Below are 22,527 nucleotides of genomic sequence, written 5' to 3'. Positions count from 1 at the left end.
GAGCCTCCAAGAAATTGTGCCTGCACTTCTATTTTGCTGATTATGATTTCCCTCTGAGTGACTGTGAATTAATTCAGTAAACATTTGAGTGAAATTTATTGCTTAATTTTACAACTCCTCGCCCACAGCCATTTTAGTAATGTGTATGTGTGTGTGTGTCGGGTGTTATGTGTGTGGGAAGAGCAAGAAAATCATTCTTTTCTCATCACTCTGTAAACTCGTGAATCACTGGTGCAGCTGCCCCCGACTACAGGGGGCTTTAAAGAAAATAAGAGCATGAGTATGCTTTAAGTTTCTAAAACGTTAAGGTGAAAGACGTAGTAATTCTGGTTGTAGAAGTTTACAAGCTTAAGGACTGGAGCAAATAAATGCCTTTTAAGTGCCTGACATTGTGCCAGGAATACAGTGTACAGATATAAACTCAGGTCTTCAGAGGAAATCCATGTGGTAAGAGCCCCATTGCACAGTCAAGGAAACTGAGGCCCAAGAGGTTACGGAGCCCGTCCAAAGATGTGCACTGCACAGGAGGGAGAGCACAAATTCTCAACCGGATCGGGTGGATGCTCAATTTTATATTTGATGAGCACCAGGCTGTTTTCTTCTACAACATGCCAGGATCATATAATTCATATATTATGCAAGCAGGTGCGTTCATTTAGACGTTATCAGTTCCGAATTTTTAATAAGTAGGTCAAAGACCGAGTTGCCGTTGCTGCATTATGTATGAGAATGGTGGGAAAACATACAGAAGCAGGCGGTGCCTTAAGAGAGAAGCAGGCTGTCAAGGAGCCGAGCAGGACTCACTTCCCTGCAGTGAGTGTGTTGTTGACGAATGAACTCTTTCTTTTCTGTCATGGAAGGAGGTCAGAGGAGGAGGGACAGAAGATTTACAAAGGTGCTGTGGGAGAATATAGGTTTTTACATTTTCTGCATTTCAGACTTTTCACTGAAGAGTGCTGGCCGCCCCCATCCCCACCCCAAGAGCAAACATGTTTCTGTGCAGCTCATTGGTGGGCACAGCAGGCTGCAAGCTGCTATTTCTTTGGCGAAGCTGGAAAAGCGGTGGTCTACAGGATTTGTCTCTGATCAGCGGAGAGCTGCTGTGGGAAGGATTTGTTTAGCATCCACTCTGGGCAGGGGCCTGAGAATGGCCAGTTTTTGGATCAGTGACGTTTAGCCAACACTGAACCCTGTATCTGGGCCTCTGGAGGCTTCCCTTTCGGCGTCAGCCCCAGCAGGGCGGGTGCGACGCTGTGACTACAGTTCCAGCTTCCCAGCTTCTCCCAGGGGCTCACCATGTTTCCTGGGCTGCTCGGATTTTAACGAGCTGGTTGAAGTCTACGTATGAGGTGTGTCTGTGTTTGTTACAAGCAGTGGCTTCTCAGCGTGACTCGGGTGTGTACGTACTCTGCATGAACACCTACCAAGACCTGAGTGTAGTGTGGTCATGCCACATCGGCAGATGCCCGATGTGGTAGGGGTCCTCGATTATCCTCCCTGTTGTCGTTATGATTAGTAATGTAGATGGCTGGAAAGGGTCGCTTTAAAGGCACGGCTGTAAATGATGAATCATAAAGTGAAAACATGGGAGCTTTCATTATTGATGGAAAGCCCGGGATCCACATTGACAGGGGAGTCTCCACCTGGGCTAGAGGGGGGCTGTGGGGATGTGGGAGGGGCATACAGAGAGGTACAGAGATGGAGAGAGGGACGGGGGGCAGAGAGAGGAGAAGGCAAAGACTTGGGGAAGAAAAGGGAAACAGAATGGCAGTGGGGAGAGAGACTCAGAGACAGACAGACAGACAAAGACTCACACGGACAAGGCGAGACAGCTTAGATGAGGACAAATTAGTTGTGAAGTTCTTGGGAGCCCAGATTCGGGGGGCAGAGCCCCCCTGCTCTCTGCAGAGCAGAAATCCAAAGGCCTTCTCTTGGGAAGAGCCCGCTCCAAGATTAGTCCTCCAGGGTTGGCATTCGACCATGCCCCTTGTCTCCCCATGATGAGATTGCCCTTTGCCCAGGCTGCGAACCAGTGAGGATAGCAATCCAGGGGCTGACCCATGACCCCTGCAGAGGCCTCTTGGTGGACCTCAGAGGTCTGGGTGGGCCACAACCTCTCCACATCACTCCCTGGATTTTCCAAGAACCTCCAGCTGATGCCTCCTGGACTCCCACCCATTGTTGATTGAAATGAGGAGTAGGTTAAGATGTGGCTGAAGGAAAGGGGACGAAGGGGTGAGGAGGGGAGAGTGCTTGGAGAGCCAGGCTAGCTTTGTTGGCCGCCCTTGCGGGCAGCTGTGATTCAAGTGCAGGAAAGCCATTTGATCAGTGTCCCTGGAGGGGAGGGTGCTCTAGGAAACCTACTGGCACCCAAGCATGCTCAAGACTCTCGTGAAGACCAGGCCTTCAACTTGGCTATGCACAGGAGCCTCCATGGCTCCAAGAAGGCATCCAGGTTAGGACAAGCACCAGAAGGTGCACACTCTTGTCTTGGCTCTGAGCCCTCGGGCAAGTTGCCGAACCACACAGCCCTGGGTCCTCATCCTCAGATCCCGGGAGGACCCAAGCTTCCCAAGAGCAGGGAGCCTATCTGTCTGGTTCACCTGCCCGGGTGCCCAGCACATGGCAGGTGCTAGGTCCTGCTGAAATCCTGTGAGTTGATACCCCCATGCTTCACCTGTTGTGGGGATCTGAGAGTGTGGGGAGGAGGCTCCGAGGAACCAGCTGTGCAGCGTCAGCAGCGGGGAGAGACTGCTGGGTTAGTTCCCCTGGCTGGGCACCCCCATCCTGGTCCCTGGTCCTGGTCCCTGCTGGGAAACAACACTTGAGATCAGAAGGATGTGGGGAGTATGGGATGTGAGCCGTGGATGCAGGATGGATGCTTCCTGCTGGCTGGGGGCATACCAGGAGGGTGGCCCTGCAGCACCCCTGCAGGAAGAGCCTGGAAGGGGGACCACCTCTGGTAGGGGGCCACCCCTGGTGTGTCCGCCCTCTGCACCAGGCAGTACAGAGGCTACGTTCCTGTCCCACCACTCTCCCTTTTCCATATTCCTTGTTGGCTCTTTTCATTATATCGTGCCACCCTGGACATAATCCAGCTAATCGGATCCCAGCTTGTCCCAGTCCCTGTGTCTTAGACCTGGATGAGGTTTGGGAGACCTTGCTGGGCTGACTTGGCAAGGCCCCCACGTCCACAGCAGCGAGAGTGGGCTCTGCCCTGCAAGGGCTCGGTCCTTCCCTGCACCGAGGCAGTCGGTTTTCACTGGTACCCATTTTTAGATATCTTTTTCAGTTTATGAAAACAACACATAGATGTTTGACTACCTGTGTATGTATTTCTGCTTTACATACATATATACATACATGTATGTAAATCTGCATAAGCATTTATGTATATATGTCTGTTTATATATAATTATATTAACCCACATAAGCTCATAATATATATTATTTTGCTGTTTTTTCTACTTATTTCTTAACCTGGTGCTCTCCAGCCTGCACACATAAGCCCCCACCACTCTCTTTAACAGCTGTGGTCCGGAGGATCTGTTACCTGCCAGGTGCTGGGGGAGGCCCTGGGTCCTTAGACAGGTGAACACACATTACTGCCCTTTTGAGTTCTCACATCCTCTGTTTGTTTCGTCCATCACTTAGTCTTTCTAGATGCTACGTGCCTCTCTCTAACATTGCCCTGTCCCTTTTAATTTGTTTTGGGTTCAGAAACCAGACCCTAAACCTATTAGAATAGGGTATAACATAAGAATTAGTAAGTTTTTGGAGAAGCCCTTTGAGAAATGCAGGGAGGGCTAGTGCAAAGTCTGTGTCATGAGACTTGGTAGAACAGAGAAGTGTGTTTGTGTTCCTGGGCCTTGGTTGTGTCTCAGGTGTTTGCCTGTAAAGCAGCTTCTGACCAGGTGAGTGTTCCTGAAGATCTTTGTAGGGAATATAAAAGGATTTTAATGACCACCTGTTGAAAGTCCCTCCTTATGTCTACCTGAATTCAGTGTGTTATGGACTTTTTTGCTAGCATCATAAATACCTCTTTCCTGTTAGATTTTTAAGGATTTGAGTTTAAAGTGGAGATGGCAATTTAAGTTCCTCAAGCAAGGGATTCAGCTACAAAGAATGGGATTTGGGGGATATCATGCATGAAGGCAAAGAAATAAAAGGGCAGTTAAGATTCCCTTCTTTATTTCTCCTGAGACTTGGTTCACAGTCTGGCCTTTCTCCAGTTATAAATCACTTGCTCCCTGAGCCCAGGGAGCCATGTGCACATGTCCTTGGCCACTAGAGTATCACTTCCCTTGGGCTAGGTGCCTGGTGTTGCTACACATAAAAACTAAGTGGGGGTGTCTTGTTTCTGCGGGCCCACGAGTGCACACCCACACATGCATAGTACCACCACAGGCCTCTTTTATTCCGGAAGCACTCCTCATCCCTGCAGTCCAGGGATGGGCAGACTTTGCAGAAAGTATGAAGTCAAGGTCAGTGGACTCTGAGAGTACCCAAGTTTTTTAAGACGGACAGCTGTCCCCTCACTTTGTGTGTATCCCCCAGAAACTCTTGCATGCCCAACTCAATAGCTTGGACCAAATAAAATAGCAGACTTGGTTGGTTTGCTAGCAAAGTATATTTCCCAAGATTGATGGTGCTTGGAGAACAAGGGCAGAGTTGGAGCTGCAGTAACGAGGAGGAGGCAGTATCCTTACAGTTCATTATCCCTGCAATAGACAAGCAATCCAGAGACCAAAGAGGTCGAGTGGCCTGCCTAAGGTCCCACAGCTAGGGAGCGAGTGACACAGCCGGCAGGGGTACCGTGGTGGACATTTGTGGTCGGTGGGCTACTAGCACCCAGTCCACTTCCTGATTCCCTTCTGGGGGTTCTCTCTCCCCCACTCCATTTGGTCTGTGTGGATTGCTTGTTTATTAGGGTTTCCTACCCTGTTCTAGCTAAGACACGGGCATCCCACTCAAGATGAGCCAATTAGACACCCCCTTTCTGAAATTTAACGCTGAGTCTGAAAAAAAAAAGCCCCAAAATGGTTGGAGACCTGAGGAGCCTGGAGTCCTATTTCTTCAAACCTGGTTCCTCCGCTCCTGTAGCCTTTTAACAATTCTATTTTTGCTTTAGTTATCCAGAGTTGGTTGCTGTTTCTTAAAACCATGCTCCTTTTACAACTGGCTGTACCCAGGTCCCCTGGACTCCTCCGTCCGGGCCTTTCCCCCTTCACCATGCCTCTTCTCTCTCAGGGTGCGGCCAGTAGGATGAGAACCACTGTCCCTCAGTGTGGCCTTCTAGTGCGAGCTGCTTGAATCAGAAAATAGGATCCCATGTACGCCAGGTGCTGGGAATTTGGGGATGGATGTTTATGCTGTCGTCTGCTTCGATTTGCCTTAGGCGACCTCACTCAGACAAATAGGGTGTCAGCCTGGAAATTCTAGCAGCCTGGCTTGCCAGAGCTTGCTCTGTGCTCACGGGAGACAACACCTCACCCTCTGCTATGCAGTCACTTGACAGTCCGAGGATGGGTGTCAGCATTTGTTTGTGCTGAAATCGTGTTCTCCCTTTACCTAAATAGCGAGCAGTGACACTGCAGAGCAGATTCCTTCTCCATGTCCAGGATGAGTAAGTTAAAGTGAAAGATCCTTTTCAAGCAGCCACTAAAAATTACCAGTCTGTTAAGTTGTTTCAGGCAGAAGGGAAGTGAGTGGGGGTGTGTGTGCACAGATGCTCGTTTGTGTGTGTGCACGTGTGAGTGTGCATGCATGTGTATGTGAGTGTGTGCATATGTGTGTTGGGGTGGGGGCAGCTTTTACTGACCAGGCTGTCTAAATCCACTGTCAGCTGCATATTTTGGTGAATAGAATCTAGTACACAGCAGTTTTTCAAACACACTCACTAATTCATCAAACTCTTAGGCACATGGTGCTGAGATGCCAAGATGAATGGGACAGTCTGATTTGCTGAGAGTGCAGTTTCGATTCTGGAAGGTCTCCCTCTCTCTTCAGGGACGGCAGATGGTCCTTTGGCCTGGACGATGCCCGCTGCTCTCCCAGGATGCAGGGCTCTCAGCCAGGACTGCTACTTCCCCTGGGTGTGGCGTTCAGACGAAAGGGAGGTGATGGCAAGGGGAGCTCAATTCCGAGGGGAGCTCGATTCCGGGAGAAGGGCCTGGCCTCAGGCAGGGTGCGTCTTGCCCAGGTTATGCACTCACACAGGGAACCCAACATGGGGCTGAGTCCTGGGATGAGCTCCTGGTGCAAGGGCTGGCCTTGGGTAGGCCCTCCCAGCAGGCCCCTCCATGCCAGGGGTCACGCTCATGCTGGGAACTGATCTAGAAATATATACGTGTATGGGAAGTATCCCCTTCCTCTTAACCGCTAACTACTTCCTAATAATCAGGGAACATTTAAGTGCAGATAACTTTAGATTTTCAGAAGCACATACTGGGGGATACATGAGGGGGCAGTTGCTTAGTGAAGTTCTGTGGAACATTGGACCTGGGGGCCAGGATTGCCGAGTTCTCACCGTGGCTCTGTCCTTGGCCTCGGTTCCCTTAGTTTAAAACACAGGTTAAATGTGTTGGAATATGATATGATCTCTAAATTTTCCAACAGCTTCAAAGCTGGAAGATTCTGTGGTCTCTGAATTTCATTGGGAAACTTATTGGCTAGGGTAGTAAATTATTATTCCAAGCCCTTGAATTATCTCCAAAAAAACTTGAACAAAAAGTAACCATGTAATGAAACGCTGGCAAACTACATTGATAGTACCTCTTTATTAAAGGATACCCATGTTTTATTTATAGACACACATTCACACATGTGTATGTATATCGTTATGTATGCACATACATATTTGTGCGTGGGTACTGATCTTGTACTATTTTGTTTTTGTAGTCCATAAAAGTAAACCATGAAGATATTTAAACCAAGCCAAAAATATGGGGAAACAGGCCACTGAGTTCTACTTGTTGCCAGTTACTGGACTCTTCTTTGGGAACAGTTTCCATGGATGGTTCTGTTTTGACACAGTGTGTTATCTGTGGAGGGCTGCCCTCAGCATTGTGTGGGGCAGTGATTTTCAAACTGTGCTCTGTGGACCTCCAGAGCTCTACAGAGAGTCTCTGAAGTTCAGTTGAAAAAATAGTTTAGATGGTGCTAACACATACTGGGGGCTCAGCAGTTTGGGTTGTGGCTAGCACAGTGTGTCCACAGTTGGGGTTAAGAGTCTCCATCTTCCCTGCTCACTGCATGTGCCACACTGCCTGGTATTGACTGCCACCACTATGTTTGCCTTGTGCTTCCCTGCCTCTCCTACCTAATCAACAAATAAAGCTCATCACAGGACAAGCTGTTAAAACACAGCTGCAGTTTGTAATCACTCGTCTGTATGTCGTACATTTTCCAAATAATGTGCAACCAGGAGAGAAATAAGCAGGTACGAGCTGCTACTAACATCCCCAGCCCCCAATGCCAGATCTTCAAGTTCATCAAAACAGTTTAATTGCTCCCAGTGGTAAACTCTATAATAAGAATACCTTATAAATTGAGCTGATAAAAGAAATGAGATACCACTTTTATCTTTTCTATGCATAGGAATTTCGTGTCAGATTTCTGTTGCTAGAAACAAAGGAAGCCGCTGGTGTAGTATAAAGGGCTCAGATCTTAGCGGGAGACGTTTCTATATTTGAGCCCTGGCTTCCATCAGTCGCTAATTATATGGCCTCAGGCAAAATAATTTGCCTCCCTAAGCCATAGTTGTCTCATCTGTAATATGGGCTTGCTCTCCACCAGGCAGGATTTTTTTTTTGAAGATTTTAGATAAGCATCTAAGTGAGCCTAGAACAATGCCTGACACATAATAAAATGTTCAACAAGTGGTAGCTGTTATCATGCAGGTACCAGGATATCTGGCAGTGCTTTTCATGCTGGGAATTTAAGTCACTATAATTAATGCCCAACCATTAGGAACTATCTGTTTACACTGTGTAAGTGCATGCATTTGCTTGTATTTGCAGGCATTTGCATATCTGCTTATACAGTGAACATAGCATATGTGTATCCCGGTAAATATATTTTCCTATATTTAGAGATGTTTTAGCAGACTGGTGGCACACTTCTCTTTCTGGTGTATATTTGTGGCAGATTAAGTTAATTTCCTTTTCTTTCATTTGGAAAGCACGTGGAGCCTCAACAGAATAATTTCTTGTACTTTAGTTTCTTATAGCAAGGAAAAAAAATCAAATAAGCAGTGGGAATTGTTTTAATGCATTTGGGACTCCCAAATGCTGCTTTATTTTTATGTACAGACTCTTTGTGGGTGGACGGAGAAATCCCTGCTCTTCGAAATGTTTTTGAGCCCCTGGGAAACTGAATAGGGGAAAAGAGCTAATTAAAAAAGCTGCCATCCGCCTCCTCTAATTAACTTGCGCTCTGCTCCTGGGAGAGGGGTGGAAATAAGAAAACGAGGCAGGCAGTGCCGGAAGTGAATGACGTCTAATGGTCCATGGTGGCCCCAGGTGTTTTGACCCAGAAATAATTCATTGTAAATAGACATCACACCACAAAGGGGTTTGGTATACCCCCCCCGACACACACACACACACACACACACAGGGCGATGGTGAATGCACACACACACACACACACACACAGGGCGATGGTGAATGCTTGTCCCTTTTGAGCAGGTGTGTGCGCCGGGCAGCTGCACCAATGAAGACCTCATTGGAATTCAGCTGCTAGAGCTTAAGAGCATCCGGTGCTCCCTGTTGCTTGCTTGTGCCGTTGGAAAAGAGCAGGGGCCCTTTGTGCTCCAAAGCCGCCCAGTGCCAGCGCCTGGAGATGCAGAAGCTTGCAGAGAGCACACAGCGTCTGTCTCTGCATCTCTGCTCGAGCAGGGCGGCCTCAGGGCCTCTGGATGCCGGAGAAGCTCACAGCATCCGTGGCCTGGAGCTGCAGCTAACTTTTTTGTACGTCTAAAGAGATTTCGATCCTGTTGATCCCAGCACGGGAGTTAGGGGTGTGGATTTGGGGAGCAGAAGCTGTTCCTCGGTGGAGATGGCTTTTGCCTCCTGGCAGATGTGGTCCCCAGTGGAATGGGCCCGGTGGGTGTGGACAGCCGTGACCAGCACGAGGGACCCCGGTCTCCCGGTACTTCAAGGAAGCTCTGGAAAGAGGCAAGTGGGCTCTGTGCGTCCCATGGGCATTTTCCCTGGTGCAGGCAGTGCTGGGAGCCAGGGGTGAGGGCCGGGGTTCCCTCGGCCATACCCAGGGGCCACTCAGTTGATGAAAGTCCTGTTTGCTCGTCTTCGATGCTCATCTGCATAATCTCATTGTGTTTCTCATACCGGTTAACAGACTCTGCAAAACTTCAGGTACCGACATCTGTTGTTGTCAAGGTGTGGATCTTAAATTCTCCCCATAGACTAAAGCTGTCCTTTATTATTAATGTCTTTGTAAAATCAGCATCTCCTCTGTTGTTTTTGCATGGATTAGGAATTTACTCTTGTAATCTATAGTTGGGTGGAGGGGGCCACGGTCCTTGGGGAGGGGCTCCCCGGCATGGATGATGTGAGCCACTGACAGACAAGTTATAAAAACCTTGATGTCTGTTTTCTGAAGGGGAGCTGGCCGGATGTCTCTCTTCAACTGGCTGACCAGAGGGAGAGTTTTGGTTCTGGCCTCTTCTGGCTGATGGTCTTTAGAAGATGTGGCCTTTTCCAAGGTCACCGGTCCTTTGACCCCTGCCAGGAGCTCAGCAGCTTGAGCATTCCACGTTGTGGGGCCTGTGTGCCTCGGTCTCCCCCCGCGTCCCTCGTCACCTTCCATGCTTGCTGCGTCACCCCCTGTTGTATGTCTCCATCCAGATTTGCTGCTGGGACCGTTTGTGCCAATCAGCAGTCATGAGTGTCCATCCTCTGGATGTTTAACTTCTTTGTTGCTAATGAATAAATTGGTATTTTGGTCTATTTAAAGTATCTGAGACGGGCGTCTTCTGCTCTGGCTGTCCTCCTGGGGTGGTGAGGCCTGGGACGTGGACCACTGGGTATTTTGAGCCGATGAGGCAGGCCTCTGGGTGAGGAGCTGCCTTCTGCCTGCTGGACACACAACTCACAAAGTGGTTTGGGGAAACCTCGTTCTTCCTGCCTTAAAATGAGCCTCCAGTGGAAGCAGCTGGGACGGGCTGCTGGTCAGTGGGTCCTGGGCTCTCTGGCTTTTCTACAACCCAGGATGAAGCTTTGGTCCTGTTTGGCCAGTACCTCCCTTGCCCCTGAGTGGGGCTGCTTCTGGGTGGGTTTTGGCTCCTGCTCTCTGGGTGAAGATCCAAGGACCCTTCTCCCGCTGGGGCGCGGGCTGGCCAGCTCCCATTCATTCAACAGGTGTTTACTCCCTGCCCACTGTTTTAGACCCTGGGGTGCTATGGCAGAGGCCACCTGCCCTCATGGCACTGTCAGCTCAGCAGAGGAGCAAGATAGTAAACACGGTGAAAAAGTGAACAAATCTAAAGAAGTTATGAGAAGTGCCGAGAGGAAGGGGCAGTGGAGGAGGTTCATGGGGGGCTGTGGGGAAAGGCAGAATGGAGTTTCAGTTGCATGGAGGGGGGGTCGTCCCAGGGGTCCCCCAGCTTTGAAAAGCGTTCCTTGGGACTTGCGGAATGCCTCTAAGGCCTGCTGACTAAAAGCGGGTGGGAAAGTTCATCAACAGGTTCCACTGTTGGTATTTGCCACTAAGTTGAGAAGTATGTATTTCGAGATTGCTGAAGTCACAGGATATATCATTTGGGCACTCAGAGCGGGTGATAATAAGGTCGCTCTTGGGAATCATGCAGCAAGATGACTTTCCTGAGCAGGGAGCCTGCCCCTATGGGCTCTGGGGTGGACTTGGGTTTCCTCTGCGCAAACACAAGCCCCGGCCCTCATCTAACCTTGGGTTTCCCTCCCTCTCTGTCCATCAGGAGTTCTGACTCTGAAGAAGCATTCGAGACCCCCGAGTCGACGACCCCTGTCAAAGCTCCACCAGCGCCACCCCCTCCACCCCCCGAAGTCATCCCAGAGCCAGAGGCCAGTGCACAGCCGCCCCCGGAAGAACCAGGTAATCAGGTGTCGGGACCTTCCTGGGAGGGGCGAGGGGGGTCCTGGGAGCAGCCAGGCGGCCGTGAGCCCCGGGGGTTCCCATCGATTCCTCCTGGGGACGCGGAGGAGGAGGGCACCCCCAGCTCTGAGCTGTTTTATGTGTTTTGTAGGTTTTTGTGAAATCTCAGGGTGAGCAGATATAAGCGGTGGGTTATTCTGTTTCACTTTGCAGAACTTTAGGGAAGGTCTGGGGAAAGCATTCATTTCACTCTGGGTGCTTTTAGCTTGAAGGATCGGGTTTGGGTGGGGCAGGTGGTTCTTGGAAGTTCCTAGCGAGGTCTGGAATTCTAATATTTGACCCTGGCTCCCATAAGGGCACTAGTTCTGGATGGACCATGTGGATCTGCATTTATATTCCAGGAGCATTGTGCCCATAGGCTTGGGGAATGAAAAGAGTCAGCAAATGGGCAAGAAGGGGAAGTGACCGAGAGCCGGATCAGTCCATGGGTGGCTGGTGCATTCCTCGTTAACCTCCTGTGACCTGGTTTTTCTTGTCACTTTCCCAGCCTCCCCCCCTCCCTGACCTAAGTTGAAACCTGGACCTTTGGGGGCCTTTCAGATGTGGTTACTGTGGGGGGATGGGCCAGGTCTCGTTCCCCACCCCCACCCAGCCCACGCGGCAGGTGTTCTCTGCACATCTCCCAGGTCCACCAGCGCCTCCCGCATGGAACTTTAATATGGGGCCCAGGAGGAGCCAGTGGACCAGAGAGAGCCCGGCAGGCTGGTTGGGGAGCCGGGTGGTACCATGCCCTGCACTTTAGAAGGCCCCCCTCTTGCCCTCCTATGGCCACAGTGCTCCCAGATGATGAGGGGTCTGCAGGGCCAAACTCTCTTCTACTCTCTGCACACCTAGGACCCCAAGTCCTCCAGCAGCTGCTCCCAGGGTCCGTCTCGTCCTCTGACCAGGCTGACCTTCCCGAGGCAGACTGTGCTCCCTTCCTCTCTCTTCCTCCCTCCCTTCCTTCTTACATTAATAAAGCATATGAAGATTCATTTCCCATAGTATTTTCTAAAATTCACCCTTAGATTTGAATGGCAAGTGGCGGAATGACAAATACCTTGTAATCTCCAGGTTAAACACATAATTAAGAATAAACCATTCCTTTTTGTGGACATAATAAGTTCGTGCCTATAAGTGTGTGGGGTGCCTTAGAAAGGAAGCTAGAAGGAAAGTGAGGGTGTGTCTCAGTGGGTGTTGCATCCCCAGGGACCCAAGTGTGTACAGGGAAGGCCACTTCTGCAGCATGTGTGTCCTCAGGGATTGCAGTCATGTCTCCTTCTGGGGCTCGGATGGCCACTTCTCTTTTCTTTGGCCCTGCCTTTTTTTCCTTTTGCCTGGCTTCCTTCTCAACAATGCAAAGACAATCTCCATTCTTAAAAACACACACATGCATGCACACGTGTGCACACATGCAACACCCATCCCTTCCTTAGGTGGCAGTTTCTAAATGCATGAGTGAATCTAGAGGATTGAGAAAAAAACCACACCAGGGAAGGGGTTGGAGATGCTAATTGCCACTGAGTCACAGGCCTCCGGAACCTTTGATTATGCTGGTTGGAGTCTTTGAACACGGAGTTTTTGCTTCCCCCCCCTTAGAAAAAGCTACGGTGAGGCTAGATGGATGAGGATTACACAATAAGGAGTCTTGAGGGCAGAACTCTGTCTGCTAAAGCCCCCCAGCTTGGGCTGTACAAAGATCACTTGTTAGCAATGGCCCCCCACAAGCAAGGGCTGCGCGTCCATTCTGCAGGCCAGCACGGGGCGTTACCAAGGTGTGAGAAGGTGGCAGTCCTTGCGTAGGTGCTCAGGGAGAGTAAAAGCTCCTTCTGAGAACCACAGGAAAGAAAGGGCAAGAAAGTAAAGTCTATTGTTTGATTTTCCTTTGCTAAGAACCCAGGATGTTGCTAAAAATATTGCAAGCACCACGTGAAATAATAGCTGGGACCTTTGGCTGTGAATAAAGACCTGATTCTTCCTGCTGGAAACCTGCATTTTACAAAACAACCAGTCGCATTACCAGGGGTCCTTGCAGCCCCTTTGTGCTCTGTGGCATGGAAGGATGAGCAAAACACCGGCTGCTCATCTTGCATTTGCCCCTCATCGTGGGGTGGGGGGTGGTGGGCAGGACTCAGCTTCTTTGAGCTTAGTTTTTCTCAGCTGTAAAATGAGGAGGCTGGCCTGTGAGCCCTCAAGATGCTTCCACTCCAGCCTTCCATGTCCTGTAAATGGGATGCTTGGCGATTATGATAGCGACCGTTTTAGTAGAACTCAAAACTGGCCAAGAGGGACATAATTAAAAGTCGCATAATTAAATAATAACTCCCGTTTAAGCATCTGCCATGTGCCAGGCCTGTGCTAGGTCCTTTGTGTGTTTCATCTTTAACTCAGGTGAGAGGGAATCACCTCCAGGGCTCCCAGCAGCCCTCTGGGGTGGGTATCCTCACCCTGTGTCCCCAGTGATAGGCGGAGGCTATGGAACTTGCCTGCAGACTCACAGCTGGTGCTGGGGTGCTCGGACAGGAACCCAGGCCTGTCCTTTCCATTCGGAACGAGGCAGCTGTCCCCACAGGCCTGGATGGGCCGACTTTGCTGGGCCCTTGTGGGACAGAGTGAGCTGGCGTGTTGAGCCCAGAGCCTGGGGCTGGCACTTAGTAGTGTTTGATGAATGTCACTGCTGTGCCAGCTGGTACTAGGACATGTGCAGGGACAGCTCCCTGCCAGCCCGTTCTAGAAGTTGGGAGCCTGGGCCATGCCCCCAGGGCAGAGGATGAAAGCAAAGGGGTTGTAAGATGGGCGGCGAGCAGGGTCAGTGGGGGTGGCATGTTGGTGAGGTCAGGCGGGCTCCTCCGACATTTGTCCTCCTCCTGGGAACGTGACTCCTGGCCAAGGTTGCACTTGGTCACTCCCCTCCAGGGAGGAAACTTGTGCACTTGCTCTTGCCCAGAAACTGCCCAGCGCAGGGACAGGCCCATGTTGGGCCTTGGTGGGGACTGGAAGCACCTCCCTGCCCTGAGCCTCGGGTGTTGGCGTTCCTGGGACTTTCCTTTCCCTCCTGTGGGCAGAGAAGACCCAAAGGGCCTCTGCACACCCAGGGCCCCGTCTTCACGGGGCCTGCAGCAGGAGGCCCTGTTTCCACCCATGCTGTCACTACCTCTCGTCTTTTCTGGGAGGGCTGTGCTGCGGGGACGGGGAGCCTCGGGGCACCGGGCAGGGGTGAAGGGAGCAGGGTGCCCCTGTGGCATGTGCACGAGCTGGGAGATGGTGGTGCCCTTTGCTGGCATCCCCTGTGCCCTGATGGAGGCTCACACCTGCTGCTCCCGTCACCCCGACCACAAGGGTTTGCTGAGGTTGAAGAGCCTGCTCAGGCTTGAGTAGCAGTGAGTTGGGGCTGTGGCTCTTCGTCCCAGATGTGGCTGCCAGAAACGCGCAGGCTCCCATCGGCCGGGCTGCCCCCTCATCTGGGCCTCGGGTGCCACACGTGCCTGGGTCCAGGGACAAGGCCGGGCGGTTGACAGAGGAGGCCAGGCCCTGGGCGTTTGACAGCCTGGTGCTCTCTGCCTGTGCATGAGTGTGATGCATCCCCCCCACCACCAAGCTTCCAGCCCCTTCCTCTGCCCGGCTCTCTCCTCCAACCTGCCCAGGCCGAGCCGAGCCTTCCTGTGGCTATGGGCACCTCCAGGCTGCCTCGTCTTTGGAGTCTGGCTATGGTGAGCCACAATTGTAGGTGATCAGGGATCCTCTCTGGGTGGGTTCTTGGGGGGAGGTTCAGCATCACCGTCCGCATCCTCCCCCACCATCCCTAGGTCCTTCTCTGCCCCCTCCCCTCCTCCTCCTCCCTCCTGCTCTCCTGCTTATCCGTCCTTTGGTTCAGGAGCCTGTTCCCACTGCCATGCCCATGGGCCCTACCTCCAGCCTGCTGAATTACTCCTGGGGTGGGGTGAGGAATCCACGGCTTTTTTGAGCTCTGCTGGGGATTCTGAGAGGCAGTTGAGTGGGAGGAGGAGGAGGAAACGCTCCGGCAGGGCATGTGATGTCGCTGGTGGGCAGCAGACAGTGCCCAGGCAGAGGCCGGCCCTGCACCGGGCGGCCGGGTGAATTTGGGGTCCCAGCCACCAGGTCCAAAGCCCAATCATCCTGGGATGGAGAGGAGACTGGGAAACCAGGGGGCCTTGTTGGCAGATGAGGGACGGTGAGAGGAGTGTGGCCTCACCTCCCTGCCTTGGCTGACTCACCTGGTTCCTCAGGTGGGGGCTCCAGGAGCCTGGCAGCACTCCACCCCATGGGCACCCGCTGACTTCCCTTAATGCCCTTGCTGGACATCGCTCAACATCCACACCAGCACAGGGGCCCCATCGGTCCCATGAGTGTACCCCAGGATGCCTAGGGACCCCAGAAACCCCAGATAGCCTCCCAGGAACACAGCTGTGTAATCCAGCCCTGTGTGTGTGGCTCTGCTAAGGACACCTTTTGATAATAATGACAGAACAATAGTGAACATCTGGGAGCACTTTCTGTGTGACAGTGTCGGGGCATAGCCTTGGATTCTGCTGCAATCCTAGGAGTGCTGGGGACGGCAATAATGAGGCACAGCCAGGTGAAGGAATCTTGGCCAAGGTTTTGTGCTCACCCACCGGATCAGCTCTTTATCTAGCAGAGCGCCACATAAGGACCAAGTGATGCTCCATTTATAGCTCATCAGCTGACTTAAAATGGAGACTTTTCCCAGAATAAATGTTATTAATTGCTATCGATTATTATTCGTTAATTTAGGAGATATAAAACTACACTCCCTATAGCTGAGACCGTTCATCTTGGGTATATTGGTTTAGGTTAAGAATATATGAGTGAGGCCAGGATGCCCATGCGTCACGCTGTTGGTCAACTGGGCCCATGGGATCCCTGCCAGAGCAAGCTCATTTGGAGAGGAGGCCGGGGAGGAGGGATGGAGGGCAAGGGAACGGAGGGAGGGAGAGAGAAGCACCAACACAGCCGGCAGCCAGTGCTCCCAGGAGCAACAGTCCAGCAAGGCTAAGAAATGTGACCTTTGGAGAAGGTAGGAAAATCAGATGGGTGACATCCTGGTCCCTTATGAGCTTTCTTCCTTTCCTTGAGATTCCCTCATTTCTAAACACGTTTGCTATTTCCTTAACTTGGGGATTTTGTTGGCCCCCAGTCAGCCTTTTCATTTGCTGGCCCACAGACGCTGACTGGCCTTCAGGCTTAGCTGGAAACCTGGAGCCAGAGAGCCACGTGTTGGCTTCCAGGGCACGTGCTGCCCGGCTCTACGCTGATGGAGTGGGGGGGTGGAGAACACCTGGACACGTGTCTGAGTTTCCTGGTGCTGCTGTGATGAAGTACCACAATCTGGGTGGCTGAAAACAGCAGAAATGTGTTGTCTCATGGTCCGGGAGGCAGAAGCCTGAAACCAAGGTGTCAGCGGGGCCGTGCTTCCTCTGAATCCTGTGGGGGAGCTTCCTTCCTGGCCTCTCGTGGCTTCCAGCTGTGCCCAGTGGTCCTTGGTGTTCTGTGGCCTGCAGCTCAGCACTCCGGTCGCGTGTGGCCTTCTACCCGTCTGTGTGTCCAAGTTTCCCTCTTCTTCTAAGGAACCCAGATACATTGGATCAGGGTCCGCTCTAATCCAGGTTGGCCTCATCTTAACTAATCACATTGTTCCGGTTTGCTAAGGCTGCCAGAATGCAAAATGCCAGAAATGGATTTGCTTGTACAATGAGGGCTTATAAGTTCACAAATTTACATTTCTAGGGCCATTAAAATGTCCAAACTAAGGCATCAGCCACGATCCTTCACTGAGGCAAGCCTGATGGCATCCAGAACACCTCTGTCAGCTGGGAAGGCACGTGGCTGGTGTCCACTGGTCCTCCAATTCCAGGTTGCATTGCTTTCAGCGTCTGTGGGTTCTCACTTAGCTTCTCCGGGGCAAACCCTGGGTTCATTTCTTGGCTTAGCATTTCCAAATGTCTTTCTGTCTGCATCTCCAAGCATCTGGGTCTGTGTTGGCTCTGAGCTCTCTCTCTTTCCCTGAACTCTCTTAAGGACTCCAGTAAACTAATAAAGACCCACCTTGAATGGGTGGGTCACATCTCCATGGAAACAACCTAATGAAAAGATCCCACCCCCAAGATTGGATTCAAAGAGCATGGGTACATAATAGATTCAAACCAACACACACATCTTCAAGGACCCTGTTTCCACATAAGGTCATAGACACAAGACTGGGTTAGGAACTGAACTTTTCTTTTGGGAAACACAATTCAACCCATACGAAGTGCAGTGACTGGTTTGTGTCTTGTTCTTTCTTACCTCTATATTCGTGTCGTACCCCACAGCAGCTGACATGGAGGAGGTGCCCCCCACATTGTTTGTGGAGTTAATGAATGAAGTACCTTCATGCAGATATGGTGTGAGGACATTTAGAAACCCAGTGGGGGTGGGCTGAGAAACCAATTTGACCACACTTGTTCTGGAAAATCAGGGTCTGCTCTCTGTAGTGACCTTTCCACCGGTCTAAGAAAGCCTCTTTACCCAGGGATCCTCCGAAGAGTGCATCAAAGGGTCAGCCCAGCCTGAAATGACCCCACAGAGCACCCTGCCCCGCACAGTAGGAAGTGGTTCTTAAACCAGGACAGTTTTTGTCTGGAGACATTTTTTTTTAATACAGTTTTATTGAGATATATTCACGTACCATATAGTCATCCATGGTGTACAATCAGCTGTTCACAGTACCATCATATAGTTGTGCATCCATCACCCCAATCTATTTTTGAACATTTGCCTTATACCAGAAAGAATCAGAATAAGAATAAAAAATAAAAACAAAAACCCCCAAATCATCCCCCCATCCCACCCTATTTTTCATTTAGTTTTTGCCCCCATTTATCTACTCATGCATCCATACACTGGATAAAGGGAGTGTGATCCACAAGGGTTTGTCTGGAGACATTTTTGGTTGTTCCAAATGGGGAGCTGGGAGAGCTGTTGTCAGGTAGTGGGAAGAGGCCAGGGATGCTGCTAAACATCCTACAGTGCACGGAACAATCCTCCACAACAGAGAACCAACCATCTCAAAATGTCAGCGCTGAGGTTAAGAAACCCTGCGATGAAGATTAGGCTCCCTGGTCCATGATGTGTAATTAGGGCATGTCAGTTATAGACCGGAAAGCCACGTTAGGCAGGCAGGGAGCTTTTTCTTCAGGAGGTAATAATGCACAGGTGGCTAAGCAGAGTATCCGCTGACTCTGTGTGATTCGGGGAGAACCACCGACACCTCAAGGGCCTCTGAAGGCCTCCTGCAGGCTGCTGGGGCAGGCGTGTGGCCTGAGAGACTGGGGGCCTTGCTTTGGAAATAACAGCGTGGCCGGCGGGGCCCATTGGAAAGCACCAGTCCTCTTTATTTTCCCGCGGTCCTGTGTGCCCTGGGTGCCTCGTGTCCAGGGGTAATGACAGGGTAGGAGGAGGTGGCCACTGCTGATGAGGGGTCAGGTGCTTGATGGTGCCAGATCCCGGAGGAAACAGCAGGAGTTGGTTTTAAAAAGAAGGAGATATATTCGTTTCCTCGGGCTGCCTTAACAAATCTCCACCAGCCAGGGGGCTTAAAACAACAGAAATTTATCCCCTCATGGTTCTGGAGGCCAGAAATCCGAAACCAAGGTATTGGCAGAGCCGTGCTCCCTCTGAGACTGTGAGGAGGCACCTCCCTGTCCCTTCCAGCTTCTAGCATCTGCTGGTGATGCGGGGCGCGCCTTGGTTTGTAGATGCTGCACCCCAGTCTCTGCCTGTGTCTTCACGTGGCCTTCCTCGCCCCAGGTCCATCCCTGGGCCTCTTCTCCTCTGATGAGGACACCAGTCCTGTTGGAGTATGAGCCCTCTACCATCGTGACCTTATCTTAATTCATTACATCTGCAGTGATCCTATTTCAAGGTTGCATTCTGCAGTTCTGGGGATTAGGGCTTGAACATCTCTTTTTGGGGGACACCTCTTCTCTTGGGACAGGAAGGAAGCAGGAGTGTTTAAAACGGGAGACAGTAGAGACATCACCTTGGAAGAAACAGAGCTGAGCGCCTTCAATCAGCTGCCCCCAGTAGGGGCTGGGCTGGGTGGGATTGGGATGGAGAAGAGAGGGAAAGGTTTGGAAGCATGTCTGGCTAATGGAAGTGCTTCTGGAAGGTGCTCCCGATTCAAGAGGCATTTTTGAGCTGTCAAGAGAAAGTGTGACAAGTTGAGCGGGAAACAAAGATAAACAAGACAGTTTCCTGCACTCAGGAGGCTTGAGGTTTCCCTGTGTTGTAATATGCCAGATCAGCAGCTCATTGGTGGGGTTCTCTGCAAAATGCCCCATGACAAAAGTTTGCTTGGTGAGCCAAGTTTGATGAGCACTGCATGAAATCCGCACCCTGCGCCACCTGGAAGTTACAATAGTGAGTAGGAATGGCTTAGAGAAATTTTACAGAAAGAAAACAGTCTGGGTTTAATTAAGTATTTCTCAAGCCGTTTTTATTTGTTGGGACCATGGGTGTAGGGGTGTTAGATTTCGCATATAAAAATACAGGGCACCCAGATAAATAAGAATTTTGGATAAACAACAAATAATTGAGACATGGGACATGCTTATACAAAAAAAAAAGGCATTTTTCTGAAAGTCAGATTTAACTTAGCAGTCTGTAATGTATCTGGACGCAATACGGGGGTATGGGAAGGTAACACTTGGAAGTGAAACACACTTTGAGGTCACTATCTGAAGTTGTTTATGTGCCAGCTTCTTTAATTCCTTGATCTGCATTCTCCCAGTATTGAGGCCTGCAGACTGCTTTCCAGTGTTTGCTTTCTTTGTCTAATGACGCATCTTTAGTTTTCTGGAGAGTCATTTCTCTGGCATCCTTGACTGCTCAGAACATCTGTGAGCTCAAAAATGCACGAACCAAAACACCTGGTGCAAGCTGAGCCCAAAGGGACCCAGCCAACGCCAGGTCGGTTCTGTGCCCTTGGATCCGTGGGGTCGTGAGGTCCTCGAGCATTCTTAGGCCAACATTTGCAGCATCCACAGCATGTTGGAAAATAGGACGCAGCGTCTTTGGCCAGCTGTGGCGGAGGAGGTGGAGAAGCTGGGAGGAAGCAGCAGAGAGAGCAGCAAGAGCAGACAGGGGAAAGGCCCAGAACAGAAACATGGCAGGCAGGAAGGACAGGTGGCCGGCTGGGGCAAACCCGGCCCTCCTGCCACGGTCATCCTGGGGCCTCCACATTAAGGCTCCCATCATTCCTCACCAGGGCTCCGAGGGGTCGAGAACAGGCTGGGTGATCTTAGCAGCTGGTAATTATTGAGGGCTGACCGTGCTTCAGATGCTCTGCCCTTCACTTGCATAATCTCCCCACTTTCCTCTTCTCCTCTCCCTGGCTGTCGCCACACCAGCCTCTTTGCTGTTCCGGGGATGCACCAGGTATGTTCCTGTCCCAGGGCCTTTGCATGTCCAGTTCCTTCTGTCTAGGATGTTCTCCCCCACCCTGATATTCTTCTGGTCTTTGCTCAAATGCCTCCTCCTCAGAGATCCTTACAACTCCCCTGCTCCCCTTTTATTTTTCTCCATAACACTCCTCACCATCTCGCAGTCTGTATTTTACTTGTTTATTTGTTTCTTGTCTGTCTTCTAAGGAATGTAACTTCAGGAGGACAAGGATTTTTTCTATTTGTTCATTGCTGACTCCCCAGCTCCTAGAAAAACAGTGCCTGCTTCGGATTAGTAACTTGGTAAATGTTTGTTCAATGACTGAACGATCTAAGCTGTTCCTTAAACAGCCTTCATCACTCCTTTTCTGCAGATTAGGGAACCGAGGGTAAACCTGTCCACACTCTGGAGCTAATTATGGGTGGGACTAAGATTTGTGGCCATTGAATGCCCAGTGGGGAGGCAGGTTGGCCAGGGTCATGGGTTGTCAACCTCTGCTTGCCATGGTGGAGGTTTGGCTGCAGATGAGAAGTGTTCTCTGTGCCCTGTGCCTTAAATACCGCTTTGTCTCTATTTCCTCAGGATGTGTTTCTGAGACGGTCTCCATCTCCGATGGCCCACGGAGCGAGTCAGTGGAAGGGAGTCCTTTCCGTCCTCCGTCACACTCCTTCTCTGCTGTCTTCGATGAAGACAAGCCAATAGCCAGCAGTGGGGCTTACAACTTAGACTTTGACAACATTGAGCTGGTGGATAACTATCAGACCTCGGAGCCTCGTTGCTCAGACCCTAAGAATCAGGAATGTAAAGCGAACGCACGGAGGAAGTCCACGGATTCCGCCCCGGTCTCTAAGTCTACACTCTCCCGATCTCTCAGCCTGCAGGCCGGGGACTTTGATGGTGCTTCGTGTTCCAGCAACCCCGAGGCTGTGGCCCTCATCCCAGATGCATACAGCACGGGGTCGAACAGTGCTTCCAGTACCCTTAAGCGAACTAAAAAAACGAGGCCGCCTTCCTTAAAAAAGAAACAGAGCACTAAGAAACCCCCTGAGACCCCCCCAGTGAGAGAGACACAACAAGAGCCAGCTGAAGAGGGTCCCGTCCCCAGTGCGGAGCCTCCAGCATCTGAGACAAAAACGGAACCGGCCAAGACGGAAGGTTCCCGACCAGCCTTCTCGGAGGAGACACCCCTGGAGCCTGCTGCTGTGCCCCAACCCGCCTGCCCCCTGGACCTGGAGAGTGTGGAAGGGGCCGTCCCCCCAGCTGCTGGAGGCGGCAGAGTACGGAACTCACCCCCTGTTGGAAGGAGACCGTTGCCCCTCACCACGGCCCCAGAGGCGGTGGAGGTGACCCCATCGGATAGCGGGGGGCAAGAGGATTCCCCAGCCAAGGGCCTCTCCGTGAGGCTGGAGTTTGACTATTCTGAGGATAAGGGTAGTTGGGACAACCAGCAGGAAAACCCCCTTCCTACCAAAAAGACAGGTAAAAAGCCGGTTGCCAAAATGCCCCTAAGGAGGCCAAAGATGAAAAAAGCGCCCGAGAAACTTGACAACGCTCCTGCCTCACCTTCCAGGTCCCCTGCTGAGCCCAATGACATCCCCATTGCTAAAGGTACCTACACCTTTGATATTGACAAGTGGGACGACCCCAATTTTAACCCTTTTTCTTCCACCTCAAAAATGCAGGAGTCTCCCAAACTGCCCCAACAATCGTACCACTTTGACCCAGACGCTTGTGACGAGTCCATTGACCCCTTTAAGACGTCCTCTAAGACCCCCAGCTCGCCTTCTAAATCCCCAGCCTCCTTTGACATCCCAGCCAGTGCCATCGAAGCCAACGGAGTGGACGGGGATGGGCTGAACAAGCCCGCCAAGAAGAAGAAGACACCCCTCAAGACGTAAGTTCAGGGGTCGAGCTGGTAAGGATTGGAGGGGG

The 22,527-nt window shown here is 51.2% G+C and overlaps 1 protein-coding gene across 7 annotated transcripts in view; it reads left to right on the top strand.

Annotated features, from left to right (window-relative positions):
- Nucleotides 1-22,527, top strand: part of TACC2 (transforming acidic coiled-coil containing protein 2) — a 221,079-nt gene that overhangs the window by 158,600 nt on the left and 39,952 nt on the right. For 6 of the 7 annotated variants that reach the window (XM_037803966.1, XM_037803961.1, XM_037803964.1 and 3 more), the window contains exons 8-9: nt 10,958-11,094; nt 21,178-22,489. In XM_037803966.1, coding sequence (XP_037659894.1) covers nt 10,958-11,094; nt 21,178-22,489 — 1,449 coding nt within the window. Of the gene's footprint in view, nt 1-10,957; nt 11,095-21,177; nt 22,490-22,527 lie in introns of those variants that run through there. The other variant, XM_037803965.1, reaches the window with a different exon arrangement.

The sequence above is a fragment of the Choloepus didactylus genome, chromosome 15, assembly GCF_015220235.1.
Source record: "Choloepus didactylus isolate mChoDid1 chromosome 15, mChoDid1.pri, whole genome shotgun sequence".
In the NCBI taxonomy this organism is placed as follows: Eukaryota; Metazoa; Chordata; class Mammalia; order Pilosa; family Megalonychidae; genus Choloepus; species Choloepus didactylus.
This window is presented reverse-complemented; position numbering and strand designations above follow the sequence as displayed.